Consider the following 26,041-nt stretch of genomic DNA (forward strand, 5'->3'; position numbering starts at 1 on the left):
TCCGCGGATTGCCACGGCTCCGGAGCTAGGCCGAAGCCGCGGGCTTTCCTAATGTTACGGCGGCGGCTCCGGTGCTAGGCCGAAGCCGCAGCCTTTCCTAATGTTATGGCCGTGGCTTCGGCCTACCTCCGGAGCCGCGACCATAACGCTAGGAAAGGCCGCGGCCTCGGCCTAGCTCCGGAGTCGCCGCCGTAACATTAGGAAAGGCCGCGGCTTCGGCCTAGCTCCGGAGCCGCGGCCATCTTGGTACACCCGGCGGCGGCCCTCCTCTGTTTACACCCACAGAGGAGGAGCCCGCACTCGTGGGACACACCGCTCGGGGAGTGTCTGTCGGTACTAGCTGGGGGGGTCACTGTACTGAGAGGAGGGGGGTCACTGTCCTGAGAGAAGGGGGGGTCACTGTCCTGAGAGAAGGGGGGTCACTGTCCTGAGAGAAGGGGGGTCACTGTCCTGAGAGAAGGGGGGGTCACTGTACTGAGAGAAGGGGGGGTCACTGTACTGAGAAGGGGGGGTCACTGAACTGAGAGAAGGGGGGATCACTGTACTGAGAGGAGGGGGGGTCACTGTACTGAGAGGAGGGGGGTTACTGTACTGAGAGGAGGGGGGGTCACTGTACTGAGGGGAGGGGGGATGTCTGCACCGAGGGGGTACTATAGTTGGTGGGGGGGGGGGGACATGTGGATATTACAGTGGGGGAGATTATTATTTTTTTGCCGATCCAAAAAATGATCCGATCCGTGACTCCTGATCCGAGGAACGATCCGAACCGTGAGTTTTTTGATCCGTTGCACCCCTAGTTTAGAATTATGCAGTTTAAAGTTTTACTGATACTCCTATTTTCTCTTCTGTTCATAGACGGACACAGCCTTCTTTGACATTAGGGTTATGCGTCTTCCTACCAGGAGAGTTTAGGCAGAATTTAACAGCACTTAAAGTGTTAAAACCTTTCCTTCGTGCCGCTCCTCCCAGGGGGCGTGGCTACCCCAGGCATAACCCACACCCTGCTCTAGGAGCCTCAGTCTTTTTCTGCCTAACGACAGGAGAGGAGTCAGGCACTTCTGGAGTCCCTGTACTCTGGAGTTTTTTTCTTGCGATTTTTCTCGCTTTTATTTTTTTGTTCCTGCATTTTTGAATCCTGTGATTCTTCTATCAATAGCCGACTGGGTGACAGGCTGGATCTTGACTCTTGTAGTCCCCCCATGTTCGGCCATCGAGCGTGTGCCAGCCCTTAGCTCAGCTTTGGGACGTCCACGACAGGCCCCGTTGCTCCAGGGGCGGCCGGGGAACTTCGGTTCTAGGGCACACCGGTCTCTATGGCGTTGTCACAGTGTGTCTGGCCGACAGCCATGCCGTTTACGGACGTTGGTTCTGTCTGGGATACCTCCAGCCGGGTAGTCACAGGACGGGTAAGTAGTGGCCCCTTACTCAGGTAAGTGGTCTGGCTGGTGTTTTCCCTGGGGAGGTCGACTGAGGGTCCGCCCTGCTTTCCTCTCTCCCCTTCCTCTCCCTCCTTCCCCTGACTGGTAGTGGCTGTGAATGGGGGGCCTCCTGGGTTTTCTTTATTACCACCGGGGCCCGTGTGTTGTTGGGGGACTGTGTTGGGGGGTGCTGCTGTGTTCTATGAGGTGATTTTTACCTCAGACGGCAGCCATTTTGGAAATCTCTTGGTCTCTTGTGACAGTTTTAGTGCTGTGAAACACTGACAGACACATCACAGCCAGCACATCAGAGCACACCTCAGGCTTTCAGCTCTCTCTGCAGCTGGGTGGGGTGGTGAGTACCAGGGGCCCCCATACTCTGCAATAGCAGCAAGGAGGTGACCAGTGGGTTTTTTTTGTCCCGTCTTGCAGGGTGAATGACTCAGCGCTGACACTATGGAACCTGAGCCAGGTCTCCCTCTCCAGCTATGCCTGAGTTAACCCTTAACGCCCCTTCCCCTGCCACATCTGTTATGTTGGCTGTCCTGGGTTTCTTGCCAGGTTTGAAGCAGCTAGTGCCCGGATGGGGGGTAAAAAGCGCCCCCTCCCTGAGCCTGCTTCTGGGGATGTCTGACACAGAATCGCTGTTTTTTCTGGTTCTGTTATGTCAGAGGCTGCGGGCTTAACCCCTATGGATAGTGAGGATGACTCTGCTGCAGAGTCAGTTGCTGGCAAGAATTTGTTGGAGCTCTTGTTTCTGCGGTGCGTGAGACTCTAAAAATTGAGGATGTGGCGGAGACACCTCCGTGTCAGTACCTTTTGGGGTTCCGCAGACCGCCACGCACTGCTGAAGTGTTTCCTTGTGTTCCTTATTTGGACAATATGTTATACAAGGAATGGGATGCACCGCAAAGAGTTTGCAAAAAAAAAAACTTTGCAACCCGTTACCCCCTTGAGGGGGACTTTAAAAAAATAAATAAAAAAAAAACAGTAGGTCCCTCCTCCGCCAGTGGACCCCCCTGTGTCCAGACTGAGCAGGGCCACCACGTTACCTGTGGAAGGGGCTCCTGCATTTCAGGATCCCGCTGATAGGAGAGTGGAGGCCGTGGCCCGCTCCCTATTCACGGTGGTGGGTTCGGCGGTGAGGCCAGCTCTGGCCAGGGCCCTGGTCAGGCCCGGACTGAAAGGGCGAAGCTCCTGCTGCAGGAGCTGGAAGAGGGGACGCTTCCGAGTCCTCTTGGGACCTGGCTGAACAATTGGTTCAGGGTCAGAAATTTCTCTGCGTGGCGGCCATGGATACGATCCGGGGCTTCCGTCTATGCAGTGGTTCTGCACCGCCTTGTGTGGCTGAAGGGTTGGTCTGCGGACTAGTCCTCTAAGGAGGCCTTGGTGATGGCCTTTAAAGGTGAACGGTCCTTTTGGGACTTCCCTGAATGGCATCATTGAGGATGCCACGGGTGGAAAGCGCATGCTGTTCCCACAGTCTGGGAAGGGCTAGGGACCTCGCCCTGTGCAAGGACCCTCCTTGACTACCTCCGAGCGCTTTTTCGCCCACCCTGTGCGGTGGGGGTAGGTCTACATGGTGCTTAAATCCCCGCCGCGGGGTAGCAGTGCACCTGATTCCGCATGCCTAACAAGTCTGCGGACATACCTGCTTCCGCCCATGTCTCGGGTGGGAGACTGGCTTCGCACATTCGTGGCTCGGTGGAGGTCTCTCCTCTCCGACCGTTGGGGTTGCAAAGTGGTTTCCTTGGGGTACAAAATTGAGTTTCTCTCTTGTCTGCCAAACAGGTTTTTTCCCTCCGGCCTCTGGCCTCCTCCGGTTCGCCGGTTAGCTCTGTCAGGGGCTGTCCAGGATCTTCTGGTCAGGGGAGTGATTGTGCCAGTTCCCTTGTTGGAACGGTCTCAGGGGTTTTACTCCATTCTGTTTGTGTCCCCACGGAGGATGGGGCCCGGTCAATACTGGGCCTCAAGTCCCTCGTTTGTTTTGTCAAGGTGCGAACTTTCAGGTGGTGTCGATTTGCTTGGTAATAGCGGCACTCCATCAGGGGGATTTTCTGGCATCCTTGGATGTCATGGAACGTGTACCTGCATGTTCGCATATCCTCAAAGCACCAGAGACTCTGTGCTTTGCGGTCGGGGGGGACCATTTTCAATTGGTGTCCTTCCCATTCGGCGGGTTTTCGCCAAGGTGCTCGTCCCGATACTGGCCCGGCTGTGACAGCTGGGGTTGTTATCATGGGAGGTCTGGACGACATTCTCCTACGAGCTTCTTCGAGCTCTGCATTGGTGGAGCCGTGTCTATCATGTGTCAGGCTCTCTGAGAGTCCGGTTGGTTTCTGGATTGTCCTGAAATCAGGGTTGATTACGTCTCAGGGACTGGAATACCTGGGACTAGTCCTGGATTCCGCAGGGGCGGGAGTGTTTTTCTCCCAACGGAAAAACTTCAGACTCTGCCATCTGCTGTGCAGCAGTTGACGACCCAGAAGCGGTCATCTCTGCGATTCTGCAGGAAGGTTCTGGGTCCGTTGGTGGCCTCTTTCGAATGCAGTTCCGTATGTCCCATTCCACGCCAGGGTACGGAGGGGATTGCTGTCGCGATGGGACTGGCTTCCGTCATCTCTGGATTACCAGATTCAATTGAGTCATCTGATCATGTCTCCCCTGGTGTGGTGGCTGGCGTTTCCGGTGCTTCGGGCCGGAAAGTCGTTTTTCTGCAGGCCACTGGACAGTGGTCACGATGGATGCCAGCCTCTCCGGTTGGGGAGGGGCGCTTGGGGCACCCAGTTAGCCCAGGGGCACTGGACTCAGGTGGAGTCCTGCCTACTGATCAACGTTCTGGAGCTCCGAGCAATCAAGCTTTGCCTTGCCAGGTGGTCCCTGGATCCACAGGGCCGACAGGTCAGGATCCTGTCCGATGACGCCACGGCCGTGGCGTAGGTTGATCATCAGGGAGGCACACGGAGTTCTGTTGCAGCGACGAGGGTCACGCACATCCTTTCGGTGGGCCGAAGGGTCCGTTCCGGCTCTATCAGCCGGGTACATTCCCGGAGTACGGAATTGGCTGGCCGACCTCCTAAGTCGCACTACACTGGGCCAAGGGGAGTGGTCTCTCCACCCACAGGTGTTTCGGGGTCTGTGCCGAAAGTGGGGCACTCCAGACGTGGACCTTTTAGCGTCCCGTCTCTATCGGTAGGTGCCACGGTTCGTGGCCAGGTTTAAGGACCCGTGGGCGGATGCGTCAGGCGCGTTGGTGGCTCCTTTGGGGTCACTATCGCCCAATTTACACCTTCCCTCCTTAAAAGTTTCTTCCTCGCCTGCTGCGCAGAGTGGAAGCTGTAGGGATTCTATCAATGCTGATTGCCCCAGATTGGCCGCGTCGCTCCTGGTACGCGGACTTTGTGCGTCTGGTGGCAGACGCCCCCTATCGTCTTCCCCTGGGAGTTGATCTTCTGTTACAGGGTCCGATCTTCCACCCTGTCTCACAGCCACCGGCTTTAGCGGCGTGGCTGTTGAGAGCCAGGGGCTGAAGGACCGAGGCCTATTGGGCTCGGTGGTCTCTACCGTGCTGCGTGCACGGAAGTCTACCTCACGTAGGATTTCTCCTCATACATGGAAGGCTTACATCTCTGTGTGTGAGGAGATGAAATGGCACCCTCGTACATACGTGGTGTACAGGGTTCTGCTGTCTTTACAGCAGGGAGTGGTTCGGGCTCCCGCCTTAAGTACGTTAGGAGCCAGATTTCCGCTCTGGCTGTTTCTTGCAGCGACCCTTGGCGTCGCACTCCTGGGTGCGTACGTTGGGTCGGGGGGTCTGGCAGGTGGCCCCTCCGGTGCGCCCTCCATTACCCCCATGGGACTTGAATTTAGTCCTTTCGGTGCTTCGGGATGCTCCCTTTGAGGACATTCGGGAGGTTTTTTGTTTATTGTCACAAAAGGTGATTTTATTTCTGGTAGCGATTACCTCGATCAGACGTGTGTCTGTCTGAACTGGCGGCCTTGTCTTGCAAGGCTCCCTACTTGGTCATCCGTGAGGATGAGGTGGTGCTGCGGCCGCAGACGTTTTTTCTCCCTAAGGTCGTTTCGGCTTTTCACATTGTGGTGGACATTGTTCTTCCATCCTTATGTCCTCGGCCGAAATGCCAGGAGGAGGCCACTTTGCATCCTCTGGATGTGGTTCGGGCCCTACGGGTGTACTTATATGTTACGGTTCCGTTCCGGAAGTCGGACTCACTGTTCGTGTCGGTGACTGGCCCTACAAGAGGGCCTGGCGGTCTCTTCGGCCACCGTTCGTAGGTGGTTCCGACGGATTGTGCTTCAGGCCTATGCCCTAAAGGGGCCTGCGCCCCCCTTTCGGGTTATGGCGCATTCGACCAGGGCGATCGGGGCCTCTTGGGCTTTCCGGCATCATGCCTCTGTGTTGCAGCGGTGTCTGGATGCATCCTGGTCGTCGATCCACGCTTTTTTCAAAGTTTTACGAGGTGGATGTGTGTGCATCTTTTGATGCCTCCTTCAGCCGCAGGTGTTACGGGCGGCAGTTTATGTTTGGAGTTTCTCCGTTGAGCAACTCCGGTTTTTGTTTGGGGTGTAACCTGGTTTGCTGTGTTATTTTCCCACCACTCTAATTTTTTTGACACTGCTTGGGGACGTCCCTAATGTCAAAGAAGGCTGTGTCCATCTATGAACGGAAGAGAAAATAGGATTTTTGTACTCACCGTAAAATCCATTTCTCTGAGTTCATAGACGGACACAGCACCCACCCCCTCCTTGGTTTGTACTGCTTGTTACGGACTGAGGCTCCTAGAGCAGGGTGTGGGTTATGCCTGGGGGAGCCACACCCCCTGGGAGGAGCGGCACGAATGAAAGGTTTTAACACTTTATGTGCTGTTAAATTCTGCCCAAACTCTCCTGGTAGGAAGAAGCATAACCCTAATGTCAAAGAAGGCTGTGTCCGTCTATGAACTCAGAGAAATGGATTTTACGGTGAGTACAAAAATCCTATTTTTTTTAAAGTGCGACTGTGTGAAATTATGAGAATCGTGTAAGAGTAATACATCTCTGTGTACTTGGAAATGCCTGGTTATGTGCAGCGTTGTATTATCGGTGTCGGAAAGCAAATCATCGACTTTGTAAAATACATGTAAATGTTTTAAATATTTAGTCAATAGTAAATTGCTTACATTTTGCAATACACCTTCAGATCAAACAACAGGATATGCAGCAGATGTGGCATAACAGGTTGCAATTATTTTTTTTTTAATTCTCAAGGGTATTGGAAATATGAGGTTTGGGGTGGTCCAGTCAGCAGTCAAGTTTTTCTATACTTGTTTTTCTAATGGACTGTGGAAGAGCAAGTGAGCTGTCTTTGCACCTTAAAAAAGGTTGATTACAAACTGATAAGGTCTAAAAACAAACAGTCTGCCCAAAAATAAAGCTGTATATGGACACTTTTCCTGTTAGAACACAGATTGGTTATTAAGTTGGCTTTCAAATATATACACTGCACCATAGACATTTAGGTTTTTCTACCTAGGTTTATTTTACTAGCAATTTTAACATGTTTGGATAAAAGACTATGCACCACGTACAAATGTAGCACACAACCTTGGGAACCTACAGATCGACAGTGTTGGAAACCTAAATGCACACACTATTATTTTAGGCGACAACCCTCATTTACTGTATATGGGTACCTTAACATGCCATAAATGTCTTGCAAGTATGAAAAACCCCAAGAACAGAACATGACTTTATAAAAGATTTTACAGATAGGTCCTGCATGTAGGTACACATTAGCATCTTTGCCACTGCCATGCACTGCAGTCTACAGTCCAGCAGTGTAACAGGAATACAAGGTTTGAGTTATTCAGCTTTTGTCTTATTTCATTTATAGATTGGCAAGCAAGCATAGCACACCAACACCCTTGCAAATATGTCAGTTTATTAAAAAAAAAAATGTTTTGAATAAAAGTATCTAAAATCTGATTAGTGGCTATGGTTGCTGTACAGTGCACCCGGAAAGTATTTACAGCGCTTCACTTTTTCCACATTTTGTTACAGCTTTATTCCAAAACGTATTAAATTCATTATTTTCCTCAAAATTCTACTAACAATTCCCCATAATGACAACGTGAAAGAAGTTTGTTTGAAATCTTTGCAAATTTATTAAAAAATAAAGAAACTGCTAATACGATCCCTACAGTGAAGCATGGTGGTGGCAGCATCATGCTGTGGGGATGTTTTTTCAGGGGCAGGAACTAGATTAGTCAGGACCAAAGAAAAGATGAATGCAGCAACGTAGAGACATCCTTGATGAAAACCTGTTCCAGAGCGCTCTGGACCTCAGACTGGGGCAAAAGTTCATCTTCCAACAGGAAAACGACCCTAAGTACACAGCTAAGATAACAAAAGAGCGGCTACAGGACAACTTTGTGAATGTCCTTGAGTGGCCCAGCCAGCGCCCAGACTTGAACCTGATTGAACAGTTCAGATATCTCCTGAGAATGGCTGTAAACCAACGCACCCCATCCAACCTGATGGAGCTTGAGAGGTCCTGCAAATAAGAATGGGAGAAACTGCCCAAAAATAGGTGTGCCAAGCTTGTAGCATCATATTCAAAAAGGCTGTAATTGGTGCCAAAGGTGCTTCAACAAAGTATTATGATACAGGATTTATATAGCACCAATAGTTTGTGCAGCGCTTTACAATGTTAGGGCAGACAATACAATTACAATACAATTCAATAAAGGGGGATCAGAGGGCCCCACTCCTTAGCGCTTACAATCTGGGAGGTAGGGTCTTGTGATACAAAAGGGAAAAAATTGTTGGAGGATGAGCCGATGATGAAAATTAAAGCACAGATGTTAGGTGGAGGCAGAATAGGCTTCTCTAAAGAGAAATAAAAGTGAATAGATTTGGAGATAGTCTGACAGATTGGAGCAGGGTGGGAGAGGCTCGGGAAGAAGTCCTGGAGGAGAGCATGGGAGGAGGTGATGAGGGAGCTAGAGAGCAGGAGGTCTTAGGAGAAACAAAGAACGATTTTAGGTTGGTATTTTGAGACTAGGCTAATGATGTAATTGGGGGCAGAGTTGTGAATGGCTTTGTAAGTTATTGTTAGTATTTTAAATTTAATTAGTTGGGCGAGTGGCAGCCAATGGAGGGATTGTCAGAGAGGGGTAGCCGATGGTGAGTGGTTGTAAGGCGGATGAGTCTGGCAGCAACATTCACGATGGACTGAAGAGGGGAAAGCCTATTTAAAAGGTAAGCCAATGAGGAGGGGGTTGCAGTAGTCGAGGCGAGAAATTACCAGGGAGTGAATCAGGAGCTTTGTAGTTTTATTGGTTAGGAAGGGACGTAGTTTGGAGATGTTGCGGAGGTTGAGGTGGCAAGCTTTACAAAGGGATTGGATGTGGGGCCAAAAGGAGAGTTCAGAGTCAAGGGTAACACCTAGGACCCTGGAATGCGGGGATGGGTGGATGGTTGTGCCAATGCTCTGAAGTGGAGTTTGAGAAAGTGGTGTCACAGATATGTCAGTTAGTAAGTTAGTGATGTGTGAGGAGACTGATGGAGTGAGCTGAGGGGTGGAGAGATAGATTTGAGTGTCTTTAGTGTAGAAATTATATTGGAAGCCATGGGAAGCTATCAGCTGACCCAGGAAGTAGGGGTAGATTGAAAATAGAAGAGGTCCAAGAACAGAACTTTCTCTTCCTTTCTCTGTCTGGGGGACCCAGACAGAGAAAGGAAGAGAAAAGGAGAAACTAGAATTGTAAGCGACACTGAAGGTGCAGTAGGATAGGTAGGATGAGAGCTAGCGAAGAGAACAGTCATGGAGACCGAGGGAGTAAAGTTTATTGGGGAGGGGGTGGTCAACCGTATCAAAGGCAGCCAAAAGTTCCAGAAGTGGGAGAAAATGCTGTGAATACTTATGTACATGTGATCTTTTTCATTTTTAATAAAATTTGCAAAGATTTCAAACAAACTTCTTTCACGTTGTCATTATGGGGTATTGTTTGACGAATTTTGGAGGAAAATAATGAATTTAATCCATTTTAATCCATAAAATGCCTGAATGAAAATAAAATGCATGAGTTTTCTCAAAAATTGGTATTTGCATAATAAACCCTTACCAAGTGTGTGCTTCGGCAATGAAAATGACTATGAACATTTCTTTTATCTAGAAGAGGAAAGGCAAAATAGGTTTCACTGCATGCCTGTAAGAAAAAGAAAAAACACAGGTAAGGACTAGCATCAGCATTCAGCTAAAACTGCAAAACATACTGCTTTTATGTTTGAGAATTACTTGCATTTATTGGGCCATTTTTTTGATGAGTGCCTTGGACAGTCAGGGGCACATTAACTGCACAGTGAAATCTACTGACCAATAAGAGTCATGAGTAGGATTGGTCTTTCACTGTGCTGTGGAGACCAGCAAAAGATACAAAGTACTGCCTATGTACTGGGTTAAAGTGGTTTTAAACCCTTACAAACCACTTTTCCCTACAGGTAAGCCTATAAGGCTTACCTGTAGGTACTGGAAATATCTCTGAAACTTGCACGGTTTAGGAGATATTTACCGTATATGCTTGCGCCGACGTTATTGGCGCACGCGCACTTTAGAAAGGGTACGATCATGGATTAATATTAGGCATGATGGAAGAATAACCTGTAATCTTAACTTGATTGTCAACACAGGTAATGGTGTACATTGAAATGACAGTTCCCGTTATAGCCAAGTTGCATTATTAAATTATAACTAAAAGGCAAATAAGTTGTTTTTAGATTTGAACAGAATGGTGTGGGGTTAGAACTACTGTCACTTTTTTTGTTTTACTGCCATCTATGTCCAATTGTTCTGTTCACCAATATCGCTGGAAATAAAAGTGAGGGTAAACCCACAATTCTGAACTGCCACGAAAGCAGGAAGAGTGTGAAAATCTTTCAATGGGGACGGATGTTCCCATGAAAATCTTAAAGGGATATTAAAGGTTCAGTTTTTTTTTTTTAAATAACAAACATGTCATACTTACCTTCACTGTGCCGTTTGTTTGCACAGAGTGGCCTTGATCGTCCTCTTCTGGGGTCCCACGGTGGCTCCCACGGCTCCTCCCTGCAATAGATAACCCCCTCTGGGAAGCTCTCTCCTTAGGGTGAACACCTTGCGGGCGCGCTCCTGTGTCATACACTCGGCGGCTATGTATACATAGCCGCCGAATGTATGATTCAGCTACGCCCCCCGGCAGGTGCATCATTGCATTTGATTGGCAGCAGCGGGAGACAATGGTTGCGCTACCACCAATCTATCCAATGAAGAGCCGACAAGCCGTGGGGAAAGCGACGCTGGATCGCACCCACGGAAATTCGGGGCTCAGGTAAGTAAAATCGGGGCTGGGGGGGGGGGGGTAGACTCGGCAAGGTGTTTTTTCACTTTAATGGATAGGATGCATTAAGGTGAAAAAACAAGGGTTTACAACCCCTTTAAGCTGGATGTGCTGTTTATTTTGTCTACATTCAGGCTGATGATCCACACAAACAAGGTGGATAGTGGAACTGGAATCCCTCCTTTCCCCTGGCTAGGACATTGTGGGGTTGATTTACTAAAACTTCAGCTTGTTCAATTATGCTTTGACAAAAAAGCCTGGAAGCGGATTGATTTCCATATAGAGCTGCACCAGATTTTGCAATCTCCAATTTAAATTAAGCCCTGTATTCTGACAGCATTACAGCAACTGATCGCGAAAAGGTTTTCCAACTTGTCCGTTTGACAGAATCTGATCAAATTATTCACTTCTGTCGAGGGTGGGACTGCCACCACTTACAGAAGATCATAAATTTGCAGATTTTTTTCATATTTGAATAGCAATATACATTTTTTTGTATGATTACAGTTTTTTTTTTTTTTTTTTTAAATTGACAATTTTTATTGGGTTTAAAACAAACAAAACATTACAAAAGTAAAGGGGAATTAGCAGTCGCCATCAGCTCTGGAAAGGACACGGAGGTCTACATAGTATAAAATTAACATACAGACAGGAGTCAACAAGGGAAAGCACTGCGTATCAGACCAAAGTAGCGCTAAAGTAATTATAGTGCAGGCTTCTCTCACAAAACAGACCATTAGTGAGGTCCGCGATTTACGTTTACGTGTCCCGCTATTCCAAAGGGAAGGAAGAGAAAAAAAAAGGGGGGAGGGGGGAGAGAAGAGCAAAAGAAAAGTAATATTAGAAAGAAAGAAAGAAAGAAAGAAAGAAAGAAAGAAAGAAAGAAAGAAAGAAAGAAAGAAAGAAAGAAAGAAAGAAAGAAAGAAAGAAAGAAAGAAAGAAAGGAGAGAGGAAAGAACGGGGGAGAGGATAAGGCAAGGGAAGGGCATAAGAAAGACCCAAGCAGAAGGGCGCGTCCCTCCCGGGCTCCAAGATGATTACAGTTTTTACAGTCACCTATAGCTCATTGATTTGGGCAAACTGTCCCATCTATGGCAAGCTTAAAGCGGTATTGGGCACAAAAAGAAAAACATTTCGCTTGCAATACTTGGACATTGTTGCAGAGTTTTCTTTTACCTAGTTGTCCAGCCATTACCACTCGGTTATTTTAACTGACAATTGCGCAGTCGTGCCACACTGTACCCAAATAAAATGTATGTCTTTCTTTTGGTGGTATTTGTTTTCAATTTCCTTTTTATACCAAAAAATTCCACAATTATATAACATTTGTTACATTATACACACATTCCATCTCCTATTAGCCAATTAGGGACCACAATTATTATATAGATTTTCCTTATTCCTATGTTTTTTTCACCTAATTTTCCCAACAGTTTAACATACCACCACCAACCAAAAACAAAAAGTTAAAATTGTATTCCTTCCCTTTTTTTATCTCTCCTTACCCCCCTTCCCCTTGGGGTTATTTATTCATTATTATAAATAAGCTATTGTTTTTTATTGAGGACCAAAATTCTTCCCATCTTTGCCATATTTCTGGCATTTGATTTTTTTATATACCCTTCTTCCCTTATCGGCCTTTCCATGTATTAAGTTTCATTAATTTCACATATCCATTCGGTTATAGTTGGGATTCCTATACTTCTCCAATTTTGAGCAATTGTTCTAGCTGCAGTTATCATATGGTGGAGAATATCCGTCTTAATAGCTTTTATTGAGCCTGACATTATGGTCAGTATTAAAATCTTTTATATTTGGGTTTATTTCCACACCCGATAAATGTCAAATATCTTATTCCAGAAGTCCCTCACCATATGACACCCATACCAGATATGATCCATCGTCCCCTTTCCTCCCAGACATCTTTAACAGATCTCGTCATTATCCTTATTTATTTTATTTAAAATTACTGGGCTTCTATAGCATCTCATCATAATTTTATAGTTTCTCTTGATGTTTAACTGCCATCGTTGTTTTATGTATTATTGAGAAAGCTTTCCTGCATTCCATTTCTGATATTGAGTTTCCCATTTCCTTCTCCCATTTGTTCATCCCTGTTAGTGCTCTAAGGCCGCGTACACATGGTCGGTCAAAACCGATGAAAACGAACCGAAGTTCAGTTTCATAGGTCCAAACCGTCCGTGTGTACGCCCCATCGGTCTTTTGTCCTTCGGACAAAAATTAGAGAACTTGCTTTAAAATCGAACCGATGATGGACCGCTGACCGATAGGTCCAAACCGATGGTTAGTACACAAAAGCATCGGTTCAAAACCCGGGCATGCTCAGAATCAAGTCAACGCATGCTTGGAAGCATTGAACTTAGTTTTTTTCAGCACGTCGTGTTTTACGTCACCGCGTTCTGACCCTATCGGATTTTGAACTGATGGTGTGTACGCACATCAGACCGCTTCAGCGGTGAACCGATGAAAACGGTCCGTCGGACCATTCTCATCGGATGGATCGACCGTGTGTATGCGGCCTTAGAGATTCAGAGGAAAGCAGTAGGTTATAAACCTTAGACAATTTTTTAGTCGGTTTTTGTTTTTCTATTACAATTTTTTCGAACTTAGTTGTTGGCCTATTAAAGATAATTGTATTTTTGAGTCAATATATGTTTTTAATTGATGGTATTGTAACCATTTATGTATTCAGGTCCCATATCCTGCAATTCTGGAAGTTTACCATCCACTAGGATTTGAGCGAATCTTGCATTCTCCAATTTATTCAATTTTAAATAATTTGTGGCTACCAAAGCTGGTGGAAAATCTCGATTGGAGAATAACGGGGTCATAGGCCCAATCATAGAGGAGAGTTTCCCTTTTTTTAATTCTGAAAATACTTTTAGTGTAGCTGCTACAAAAATTGTTAAGTCTTTTTTTTCCAGGTCTTAGATGAGGTTTTATCCATGGGAGAGATTTAAGTTGTATTTATTTTAGGAATGTGATCTGAATGAAAGTGTGTTTCTTGAAACAAAATAATTCAGATCTTTTGTTTCTGAAATACATTTAAGATTTGAGATCTTTTAGAAGGGGAATTAAGGCCTCTTGCATTGAAGGAACACAATGTAACCCCCCCCCCTCCGTATTGGAGGGGGGGGGGGGGACACCCACTCACTTCACAATATATACAAATCTACTCTCTCTCTACTAAATCTTTATTGACTTTAATCAAGTCTCTTACTATTAGTAAGGTCCGTACTGAGGGGGAACCAGGGCTGCTGTTCTGATCTGCAGCCCGTCAAGATTATACATGCCGCTTTCTCATATCCTTAAAAGTTTTATTAAACAGTTTTTTATTCATACCTTTACTTTTTTCCTTCCTTTATCCTAGCTCTGGTCTCCATTCTTATTGCGTTTATAGTCTTCCCTTTCATTTCACAAACATCCATAGCCACCATATACACATTTCCTAATCTTTCATAATTCTTTATCAATTTCCCCATCACCCTCCACATTGATACTACAGAAGGGGGAGGGAGAGAGACAAAAAAAAAAAAAAAACTATTACCCTCAGTGCTCTAATATCATTATTGTGATATATCAGTGTGTATATGTTGTAAGAAACCCTAGTGTCATGGACTTGGTAGGCCACTAGGTGGCGCTAATCGCGCACCGGCGCGCAATAGCGCATTAGCGCGCACGGGAGCGCGCACTCGCGGCACGGGTGCGCGCAATAGCGGTAGCGGTGCGCGGGCACGTGATGACGTCATTTTGGCGCCAGTTAGGCTATTTAATGGGGCTCATCCCATAGCCTCTTGCTGCTCAGTCAACAGCGTTCCTGTTTACCCTACCTGATACCTGTTACCCGATTGGCTCCTGTTCCTGCGACCTCGGCTTACCATTGACCCTGATGTTCTCCGCCTGCCCTGACCTCCGGCTTGTCTGACTTCGCTCCCGTCTCCTCCTTCCAAACGGTCTGCTGCCCGCCTGTTACTGATCCGGCTTGAACTACGACTCTGCTTTGGTTCCCCCTCTGTACCTGATCCGCCCGCCTGTGTTTGACCCGGCCTGCCTGACTCTGCCAGCATCTGTACTACAGTACACCTCCCACCTGCTGCCTGTTCCAGCCATCTGCACCAAGCTTCTGTTGTCTGCTGTCTTACCCTCCAGCATCTCCGCAGTTCCTGCACAGCATCTTCGGAGTCTTCAGGAGACCACCGCAGACCTGCACAGCACCATACCTGGCGCTTGTGCGACTCTGAACTCTAGCGCTCCCTGTCTGCTCTACCAGGGGTTCCGGAGTCAGAGGAGCAAGAGTTGCCATTCCCTGCACGCCAGGCTCTGCTCTGTACCAGGTACGTGACAGTACTGAGCAGCCATGTCTGAGCCTGCGCAGGGAATGGATCCTATGACGGAACTTTGTTGCCATCTGGATGGCCTTACCCAAGCAGTCAGGGCCCTGCAGGAAGGCTATACTCCATCCACTTCTTCTGGCGCATCCGCTTCACCTTCAGTTATTATGTTGCCTCCTGAGCCTAAGGTGCCCATGTCAAAGATTTGCAGGAGAACGAAGCAAGTTTAGAGCGTTCCGGAATGCTTGTGAGCTCTACTTTGTGCTTCAGCCATGGACTTTCTCGCTAGAAGCCACCAAAGTTGGCTTTGTTATTGCCCTCCTATCGGGTGAACCACAGGCGTGGGCCCACCGTCTGATGGAGCAAAAGGACTTATCTCTTGATCGGTTGGACACGTTCTTTCAGGCTATGTCCTTGTTGTATGAAGACCCTCATCAGGCCGCTACTGCGGAAGCCGCTTTGCATGCTCTCCTGCAAGGTCGCAGACCCGCTGAGGATTATGTAGCCGAGTTCAGAAGGTGGAGTGCGGACACTAACTGGAACAATGCGGCCCTTTGCTATCAATTCTGCTTGGGCCTCTCAGAAACACTCAAGGATGAACTTGCACGTGTAGGGGTCCCTGACACCTTGGAGGCTCTTATCAACCTAACCATCCAGATTGACAGACGCTTGAGGGAATGCAGGACTGAACGTGCCACCGGTCTGAATCGTCCAGCATGGATGTTGCCTCGGGTACCCGCCTACCCTAACCCGATTCCTCCAACCCCGATCACTGCCTCTAGAGACATTCCAGAACCCATGCAGCTGGGTCTGATCCGCCCTTCCCTCACTGCTGAGGAACGACTTCGACGCCGGACAAACAACCTTTGCCTCTACTGCGGAGAGTCCAGCCACTATGTAAGGACCTGTCCAGCAAAATTCCGTAAGTGCACCTTCATGTCATCTGTCCCCTCACCCGTTGTTTTCAACAAATCTGCTCATCTGGCTGTTCCCGTTTTATTGCAGCTTCCAGGAAGGGATATACGGACCAGCGCCATACTTGATTCCGGGGCCTGCAGCTGTTTTCTGGACTCTGCCTTTGCCACTCATCACCACATTCCGTTGCGCCCAAGGGCTGTCTGTACACTTGGCCGATGGGTCTATCTTGAAATCCGGGCCAGTCACCCAAGAAACCTTGCCCATCGCCACTACCATCTCGGACAGTCATCGAGAACTTTTATGCTTGGATGTTATTGAATCCCCTCTGTTCCCTATAATCCTGGGCATACCCTGGCTCCAGGCTCACAACCCTCAGATAAATTGGACTACCGGTGAGATTTGCTTCTGTTGTACCTACTGCCAACACTGCTTGCAGGCGATCTCATCTCCCCCTTCTTTACTTTGCATGGACTCAGACGTTGAAATCCGCCAATCCGTCCCCAAGGTGTACCATGAGTTCCTGGACGTCTTCAGCAAAAAGGGGGCTGACACCCTTCCCCCTCACCGGCCGTACGACTGCCCGATTGAGCTCCTCCCTGGGGCCGAAATCCCTTTCGGAAGAATTTTCCCCCTAACTGAACTGGAACTTGAAAATCTAAAGACTTATGTCGACGATAACCTCAAGAAGGGGTTTATCCGCCCTTCTACCTCGTCAGCAGGGGCAGGAATCTTTTTTGTCGAGAAGAAGGACCATTCTCTCCGCCCCTGCGTGGATTACCGCGAGCTTAACAAGGTAACAATAAAGAATCGATACCCCCTTCCGCTGGTGCCGGAACTGTTCCAAAGACTGGGAGCAGCGGTCATCTTCACGAAACTGGACTTGCGGGGGGCCTATAACTTGGTACGAATACGGGACGGCGACGAATGGAAGACGGCCTTCCGCACCTGCTTCGGCCACTTTGAGTACTTGGTGATGCCCTTCGGGCTCTGCAACGCGCCTGCCACATTCCAGCACTTCGTGAATGACATCTTTAAGGACTACCTTGACCTCTTTGTCGTAGTCTACCTTGACGACATCCTCATTTTTTCCCCTTCTATTGTCAAACACCGGGAACACGTCAAAAGCGTGCTTAAGCGACTCCGAATACACGGTTTATACGCCAAGCCTGAAAAATGTGAGTTTGAATGTGAAAGCATACAGTTCCTGGGACTTGTTATTTCAGTAAACGGCATCGAGATGGACCCGCAGAAGGTTACGGCAATCCTTGATTGGCCTGCGCCCACAGATAAAAAGGGCATCCAACGCTTTATCGGGTTTGCCAATTTCTACAGAAAGTTCATTAGGGGGTTTTCCAACATCATCGCCCCCATAACCAGCCTAACCAAACAAACTGTCCGGTTCCGTTGGTCCCCTGAAGCCCAAGAAGCTTTTGAGACGTTAAAGAAGCAGTTTACGTCTGCACCGGTCCTTAGACACCCTGATGCCAGCTTGCCCTACATCTTGGAGGTGGACGCTTCGGAGACGGCAGTTGGGGCAGTGCTTTCCCAAAGACAGGGGCCCAAGGCCCTTCTGCACCCGGTTGCTTTTTTTCCAGCAAACTATCTGACGCGGAAAGGAACTATGACGTGGGTGACCGAGAACTTTTAGCGATCAAGGCAGCGCTGGAGGAGTGGCGGTACTTATTGGAAGGTGCAGCTCACCCAATCTTGATCTATACAGATCACAAGAACTTAGAATACCTGAGAGTAGCCAAGAGACTAAGACCACGTCAGGCCAGATGGGCGCTTTTTTTACCAGGTTCACCTTCCATATAACGTACAGGCCAGGGTCGAAGAATACCAAGTCCGATGCTCTTTCCCGGATGTACTGCAATTCTGAAACCCCTGCTCCTCCGGACACCATCTTATCATCGGGAAATTTTCTGTTGCTTCAGGATGACCTATTGTCTCGAATCAAACAGGCCTCTGCAGGAACGGCCTCCTCTTCGGATACAAATCTGCAACTCAGAGATGGCTTGTTGTGGCATGAAGACAGGATTTTTGTGCCAGAAGACTTACGGGTCAGTGTCCTGAGTCTCTGTCATGATCATGAGCTGGCTGGCCATTTTGGGGTACAGAAGACCTCGGAACTCTTGCAGCGCACGTTTTGGTGGCCCCAGCTTATGAAAGACTGTAAGAGTTATGTGGAGTCGTGCACCACGTGCATCCGAAGTAAAGGGAGCAAATCCAGAGCCTGGGGACTGTTGAAGCCTTTGCCCGTACCAAAGAGACCATGGAGAATGATCTCCATGGATTTTATTGTTGAGCTTCCTCCTTCTGAGGGTTTCACCACCATTTTTGTGACAGTGGACAGACTATCCAAAATGGCACACTTTCTGCCCATGAAGGGTACACTTTCTGCTCCCGAAACTGCCAAAGTCTTTATTAAGGAGATCGTGCGGTTACACGGCATCCCCGCAAATATCGTGACAGATCGTGGAGTACAATTTACTTCCAGGTTCTGGAAAGCGCTCTGCGAGTCCCTCAAGATTGAGCCGTCGTTCTCATCTGCTTATCACCCACAGTCAAATGGCCAAACTGAGAGGACAAACCAAACATTAGAACAATACCTACGCTGTTTCTCTTCGTTCTCTCAGGAAGATTGGGTCTCTCTATTACCACTGCCGGAATTCGCATATAATAATTCAATTCACTCTGCTACCAAACAATCCCCTTTCTTTGCAAATTACGGCTATTTTTGTCTAACCATGTCCCGGAATGTACGGTGCCCGCCGTCCAAGAGACATTAGACTTCTTCAGCACTAACAACAGGCTACTCCAAGAAACTATGGCAAAGACTCAGGAGCATAATAAGGAGGTATTTGATAAAAGGCGGAGAGGAGAACTCAACCTGGAACCTGGGGATCTGGTATGGTTGTCTACTGTGAACTTGAGACTTGCCTGTCCGTCTAAGAAACTGGGGCCTAAGTTTATGGGGCCGTTTCCAATCAAGAGGAAGATCAATAGTGTGGCCTATGAACTCGAATTACCAGATTCTTTCCGCATCCATCCGGTCTTTCATGTCACCCTCCTGAAGCCTGACATCGCCAACCCCTTTCCGGGGCGAAGCACTGATCCACCCGAACCGGTCTTGGTTAACGGCGAGGAAGAATTCGAGATGGAGTCTATCCTTGATTGCAGAAAGAGGCGCAATCAGGTTCAGTTCCTGGTGAAATGGAAGGGCTACGGCCCTGAGGAAAACTCCTGGGAACCTGAACGCAACATCCACGCTAAGAGATTGATTCGGTCCTTCAAGAACGCTCACCCACTCAAGATGTCTCGATTGGGCATCCGGAGGCTGCCCATTGGAGGGGGGCAATGTCATGGACTTGGTAGGCCACTAGGTGGTGCTAATCGCGCACCGGCGCGCAATAGCGCATTAGCGCGCACGGGAGCGCGCACTCGCAGCATATCGGCACGGGTGCACGCAATAGCGTCAGCGGCGGGCACGCGTGGTAGCGCGCGCGGGCACGTGATGACGCCATTTTGGCGCCAGTTAGGCTATTTAATGGGGCTCATCCCATAGCCTCTTGCTGCTCAGTCAACAGCGTTCCTGTTTACCCTACCTGATACCTGTTACCCGATTGGCTCCTGTTCCTGCGACCTCGGCTTACCATTGACCCTGCTGTTCTCCGCCTGGTCTGACTTCGCTCCCGTCTCCTCCTTCCAAACGGTCTGCTGCCCGCCTGTTACTGATCCGGCTTGAACTACGACTCTGCTTTGGTTCCCCCTCTGTACCTGATCCGCCCACCTGTGTTTGACCCGGCATGCCTGACTCTGCCAGCATCTGTACTACAGTACACCTCCCACCTGCTGCCTGTTCCAGCCATCTGCACCAAGCTTCTGTTGTCTGCTGTCTTACCCTCCAGCATCTCCGCAGTTCCTGTACAGCATCTTCGGAGTCTTCAGGAGACCACCGCAAACCTGCACAGCACCATACCTGGCGCTTGTGCGACTCTGAACTCTAGCGCTCCCTGTCTGCTCTACCAGGGGTTCCGGAGTCAGAGGAGCAAGAGTTGCCATTCCCTGCACGCCAGGCTCTGCTCTGTACCAGGTACGTGACAGCTAGGTTTTAATTTTACCCATTTAGTAAAGAAAAAAAATCCCCATTGCCCTCAATGCTCTAGTATTTTGTTATGTTATATCAGTGCGTATTTGTTGTAAGGAACCCTAGGTTTTAATTTTGCCCATTTAGGTGAGAATGTTTTTTAGTCCTTTGTGTTGAACTTGAAGCTGAAATGGAAATTTACATCTATATTGAAAATTCTTCTTTATAAGTTGTTCCAACAGGGGCTTTAATGCTCTTCTCATGTCCAGTGTATGTTTAGACAATTCCTGAAAACATTTTAATTGTATCCCTTCATATTGTATATTTTTATTTTGTCGAGCAGCCATCATAATTGTATCCTTTGTTTGAGCATAATACATCCTGCATATGACGTCTCTTGGTCTGCTAGGGGCTGATCTTCCTGCTCCAACTACTCTATGTGCTCGATCAATTAATATTTCAGTTGAAGATGGGTTCTGTATTAATTCCTTAAAGCGGAGGTCCAGTTAAAAAAAAAAAAAAAAAAAATTAAAAGTCAGCAGCTGCTAACACTGTAGCTGATGACTTTTAATAAGGACACTTACCTGTCCTCGTCGCCAGCGATGTCGGCCCCCGCCGATCCTCGATCCTGGCAGCTCCAGGCGTGCGGCTTCACTGCCCGTTTCCTACTGCGCATGCGCGAGCAGCGCGGAGCTTTGTGAATGGGCCAGCTGCTTTCTGGGATACACACAGTTCTCAGAATGCAGCGCGCCCCATTCACAAGAAGAAACCGAGTGTAGGAGGAGAAAGAGAATCCACCGCGGAGGATGAAGAGGCAGATTCGGGACTTCCGCATAGCAACAGCTATTTCGGGTAAGTTTTCGGGTATTTTTTCAGGGTGGAACTCCACTTTAACCTCTTTCCCACCGCGCCATAGACAAAAGACGTCTACAGCGCGGTCGAGTTGTTCTGGGAGGACGTCCTCCCAGAATCCTCCTCTTGCGCGCCCCCGCCGGGTCGCATCACAGATCGTGGTAAATTGCCGCCGATAGCGGGCGTTTACCACGTGATTGCTCCGTCAAATGACGATCACGGTACAGTGTGAGAGGAGAGGGGGGAGAGCGGAAGCAGCAGCAGCTGCTGTGGGCTGGATCTGTGACAAATGCAGTCACAGATCCAGCCATCCCTCCCTGCGCAATACTCTGCAATACCCCCCATACTCTGCAATACCCCCCATACCTGCTAATATGACAGAAACAAGAATTTTTTTTTTATTTTTACAGAATTTTCAGTGTTTTTTCTTTTATAGCGCAAAAAATAAAAAACGCAGAGGTGATCAAATACCACCAAAAGAAAGCTCTATTTGTGGGAAAAAAAGGACAAAAATTTCAGATGGGCACAATGTTGTATGACTGAGTAATTGTCATTCAAATTGTGAGAGCACCGAAAGCTGAAAATTGGTCTGGTTAGGAAGGGGGTTTAAGTGCCCAGTGGTCAAGTGGTTAAATAGATTTTGCAATGTTGTTATTAAATCTTTTGAATTCACATTTTCAGTAAACCTCTTATATTATTTCTTCGGTTTCTATTTTCCTGATCGTCTATAGAATTTATAGCTCATTTTAGGTGTTGGTCTTGGTCTTGCTCTTGTATTTGTCCCTCCGCTTGTATCAATTTTTGTTCCATATTTTTCGTTCTCGTGTCTATTATGTCTATTTTGCATAGATGTTGTATTTTCATTTTATATGAGGTTTCCAACCTATGAACATATTGGTTTATATCAATTCTGGTTGGAAGAGAGCGGATGTTTGTTTTCATATACCATTTCTCTTTTTCCATTTCCTCCTGTTCTGTTGTCAATCTGATTGTCTCTATTGGTGAGCGGTTTCGAAGGTGACTGATCTCCTCTTCCCCTGACGATCCTAAAAGTTGTGTACGATTCCACAACGGTTAAGGAAACCAGTGGTTCATGAACAAGGAACAGGAATATCACCCATGCTAGGGATAACAGTTGATCACACTGAATCAATGATACCTTTAAGGTATAACTAATAGGCAAAACTTTTTTTTGTTGTTTTGAATAGAGTGGAGAGGGATTAAAATACCTGCCAGTTTGTATTGCAGTTTGTGCCCATGTTAGGGAGATTCACCCTCTCCAGTCCTGTTTATCATCATTATTGAAAGTGAAAGCAAAAGAGATTACCCAAATGTCCTCAGAAAAGTAATAAAAGGGGAAATCTTTCAATGGGTACACTAGTTCTGGTGACAGGAAAATTCCTGTTTGGTTATGGGACAGGAAGTGAAATCCGCTGGCGAAATAAACTTTGACATGGATTATAACCCTTCCTTGCGACATCCAAAATAAAAAATAAAAATTTGCCTATAGTTATCTAAAATGTGCTTTTTTTTATTATTATTATTATTATTATTATTATTATTAAGAATAGTTTGCAAGATCAGATCGAAAAAGTACCTTTTATAGCTTTTGAGGAAATACAAGATCACCTAAAGACAAAAAAAAAAAAAAAAAGACACACAACTTACACCAGTAACCGAGTGCTTCCACTTTCTTGTTTCAACTAAAACCCATGTTGAGAACACTAAAAAGATAAAATAAAAATATGTATATATGTAAAATAGAATTGAAAACATTTTAAAATTACAGTTTTTCCATTGATACACCTGAATTTTTTTTAACACATCAGTACAGTGACATCACTCATCATGCAACATTGGTCATGTGCTATATAACTCACCAACCTTAATTATAAGGGCTCATGCACACTGCAGCTCAAAAAAAGAAAAGCTGCTTTTACAGGCATTTGAGCTTTTATTTAAGGCTTGAAGCAGCTTGTGCTTTTTTGTGCTCTTGTGCACGTTTTTATTGAGCTCCTTCAAGCGCCTTTGAGCTTCATTGAGCATAAGCATTTTTTAACAAAGCCCCCTAGATAGGCATTTTTTTTTATAAACTGTATAAACAAAACAGACATCTGTAACAAAATATTTTAAAGCTTTTTCAAGCTCTTTTGGAGCTCTTTGCGGCATTAGTCCTCTCAAAAACTCAAATTGGTGCAGGGTGGGTTCTGCCTGTAGGAGCATATGCCTGAAAATGCCAAAGTCTGCATGGACACATTTTCTAACACAGAGGAGGAGCTTCTAGGCAGAAATAAGATCTCAAAAACCTGTAGGAGCCGTGTCTTTGAGCTGCAGTGTGCATGAGCCCTAGCCAACGAGTAGGAAACTTAATAGAGTTGCAGAAAAATAACGGGAATCTCTTGGGGAAAGAATTTAGTAGGGAAAAAAAAAAAAAAAACAGAATAGAGGGAAGGCTGCCATTGAGCTGCTGTAAGAAACCATTTTCACCCCCTTCCTGCACCGGCCAATTTTTAGTTTTCAGCGCTGTCACTGTACCCAAATTTTCCCTCACAAATATAGCTTTCTTTTTGTGGTATTTAAACACCTCTGGGGTTCTTATTTTTTGCACTATAAGCAAAAGAAGAGTGACAAGTTTGAAAAAATATATAAAAAGCAGCTTTTCTTTTTTTGAGCTGCAGTGTGCATGATTTTTTTAACTTTTTGCTACAATAAATATCCAATTTTTTTGTAAAAAAAAAAAAAAATATTTCCTGAGTTTAGGCTGATATGTATTCTACATTTTTTTGGTAAAGAAAATTTAATAAATAAATCGCAATAAGCGTTTATTGATTTGCGCAAAAGTTATAGTGCCTACAAAATAGGGCATAGATTTATGGCATTTTTATTTACTAGTAATGGCTGCGATTTTATCGTGACTGACGTTTCGGCGGACATACAGCGTTCAGTGCTAAAAAATGGATTACTGTATAAATGTGACTGGTAAAGATGGGTTTAACACTAGGGGGCGATAAAGGGGTGAGTTGTGTGTCCTAGGGAGTGATTCTAACTGTAGGAGGAGGGGACTCACAAGGGGAGGAGACCGATCGGTGTTCCTCTGTACTGGGAACACACCATCGGTCTCTTCTCACCTGACAGGACGTGGATCTGTGTGCTCACACACAGATCCTGCTGTGTTAATGGGCAATCGTGGGTGCCCGGCGGACATCACAGCCGCTAGGCACGTGCACTGGCTCCAGAGCGACGTGGTGGGTGCACGCCCCCTAGAAAGCCGGGAAGTCCAGGACGTCATGACACCCACCCAGGATGAGAGAATCCTCCTGCGGACGTCATATGATTATGGGCAGGATGGGAAGAGGTTAAAGAGGTTAGAGAGCTACCTGAACAACATGGGAGAAGTCAAAGATTACTGGGCACAGTGTTGGCTCCTCACACCTGATTTAAACCTTTAATTGCTGTGCAATATATGCGGTTGTGACATGGTAGTATGGCAATCATGGGTTTAAATCAGGTGGTGGGGAGGTAGCATATTGCCTCACCACCTGTCAAGCATGCTCTGCTCGCTTTTCAGAGGAGCAGCAGTGCCTTTTTCACTTGTGAATGAGCCCTCAGTTGCATTCTGCAGTGGCACCCTTAGGGCTTGTTCACCCGTAAAGTTGGGGGGTGGCAAAACCCTGTGGTTGAGTCTACAATTCCCAATCCTTACCCCCTTCAAAAGGTCAAAGGTGTACACATACGCAACAGGAATTGAAACCCCTGTTGATTTTGGTAGGCACTACTGCCTGGCAATCGCAACCCATTTAAATAAATGGGGCCTTTCACACCGATATGCTGCTGTTTACCTGTGCAGTGCAGTGCATTTGTGACTGTCCTGGGTTAGCTGCTCTTTGCCATAGACCTCTATATTATCCTGCAGGTGTTTCTGAAAGCGCACCAAAAGTCCTGTATTCAGGAGTTTCTGTGCGCTTTTAAAAAGTGCACCAAACCTGTAGGATATAAGAAGTCTATGGCTAATCGCAACAAGCTTGCAGGGAACCTGCAGGTGCACTGCACCCACGGTGTGGGTAAATTGCAGCACATCAGTGTGAAAGCAGCCCTATACTGTTATGCCCAGTGTATGGTTTCACACGGACCTGAAGATCTCTTCTTTCCCGCTGCTGAAACCCCTTTTGGAGAACGCAGGGATAAAAAGAGGTGAAGTGCAGCTGGTACCACATGGGACAGGAGCCAGCTCTACAGGAGGAGGCATTGGCTTATGTGCTCCCTACTACAGCGCCAACTTTATTAGTAGTCCCTCTGCATTGCACCCTGATGCACTGGGATGGCAGGTCAGCAAGCCCGTGATCTACCAGTCACCTGTCCCCTAACTACTGGTAGATCAGGATCTAAAGCTTGTTGACCCTTGTTCTAGATCATGGATTGAGTGAACTTTACATAGCAAGTAAATGTCATTTTATTAGCCATTAGTAATTTACCTCAACCCTTTCCTGCTGACTGTACACATACACAGCCTCACAAAAGTGGGCCTGCATCAGTGGAGCTGCATATATGTGTATATGCGGCCAGGGGAGGAGCCAGCCGCAGCAATCTCCACCTGCTTCACACGTCGCCATATAGACGCGGCGAGCAGGGGAGGGGGGGGACCGGGCAGTGTTGACACTGCAACCATGGTGACCGCCGGTGGGCGTCACCAAGTGAGGCATGTAAAATAGTGCCTTGAATCGCCAGTCAATGTGTAAATGATGTCATAACATGATTCTGCAGTTGCCAGCGGTCACCATGGTTGCAGTGTCAACACTGCCCGGTCCCCCCCCCCTGCTCGCCGCGTCTATATGGCGACGTGTGAAGCAGGTGGAGATTGCTGCGGCTGGCTCCTCCCCTGGCCGCATGCGACTCGGGTACACAATTGGACGGCTGAGCCTCGCAGGTTCAGATCCGCCCACGTATAGGGAGTCAATGCCACCTCTGCGAGCCCGCCCGGTCCCCCCCCCCCGCCCTCTCTCCCTGCTCGCTGTGTTAGCATAGCGAGACACGGAGCGG

At 47.3% G+C, this 26,041-nt stretch overlaps 1 protein-coding gene across 2 annotated transcripts in view; it reads right to left on the reverse strand.

Moving 5' to 3' along the window:
• PGAP1 (post-GPI attachment to proteins inositol deacylase 1) overlaps positions 1-26,041 on the reverse strand; it is a 328,622-nt gene that overhangs the window by 169,849 nt on the left and 132,732 nt on the right. For both annotated transcript variants that reach the window (XM_040357117.1, XM_040357118.1), the window contains 2 exons: positions 22,673-22,728; positions 9,545-9,628 (listed from right to left, as the gene is read on the reverse strand). In XM_040357117.1, the coding sequence (XP_040213051.1) occupies positions 9,545-9,628; positions 22,673-22,728 (140 nt within the window). The remainder of the gene's footprint in view (positions 1-9,544; positions 9,629-22,672; positions 22,729-26,041) is intronic.

Source organism: Rana temporaria, chromosome 6, assembly GCF_905171775.1.
Source record: "Rana temporaria chromosome 6, aRanTem1.1, whole genome shotgun sequence".
Lineage (NCBI taxonomy): Eukaryota > Metazoa > Chordata > Amphibia > Anura > Ranidae > Rana > Rana temporaria.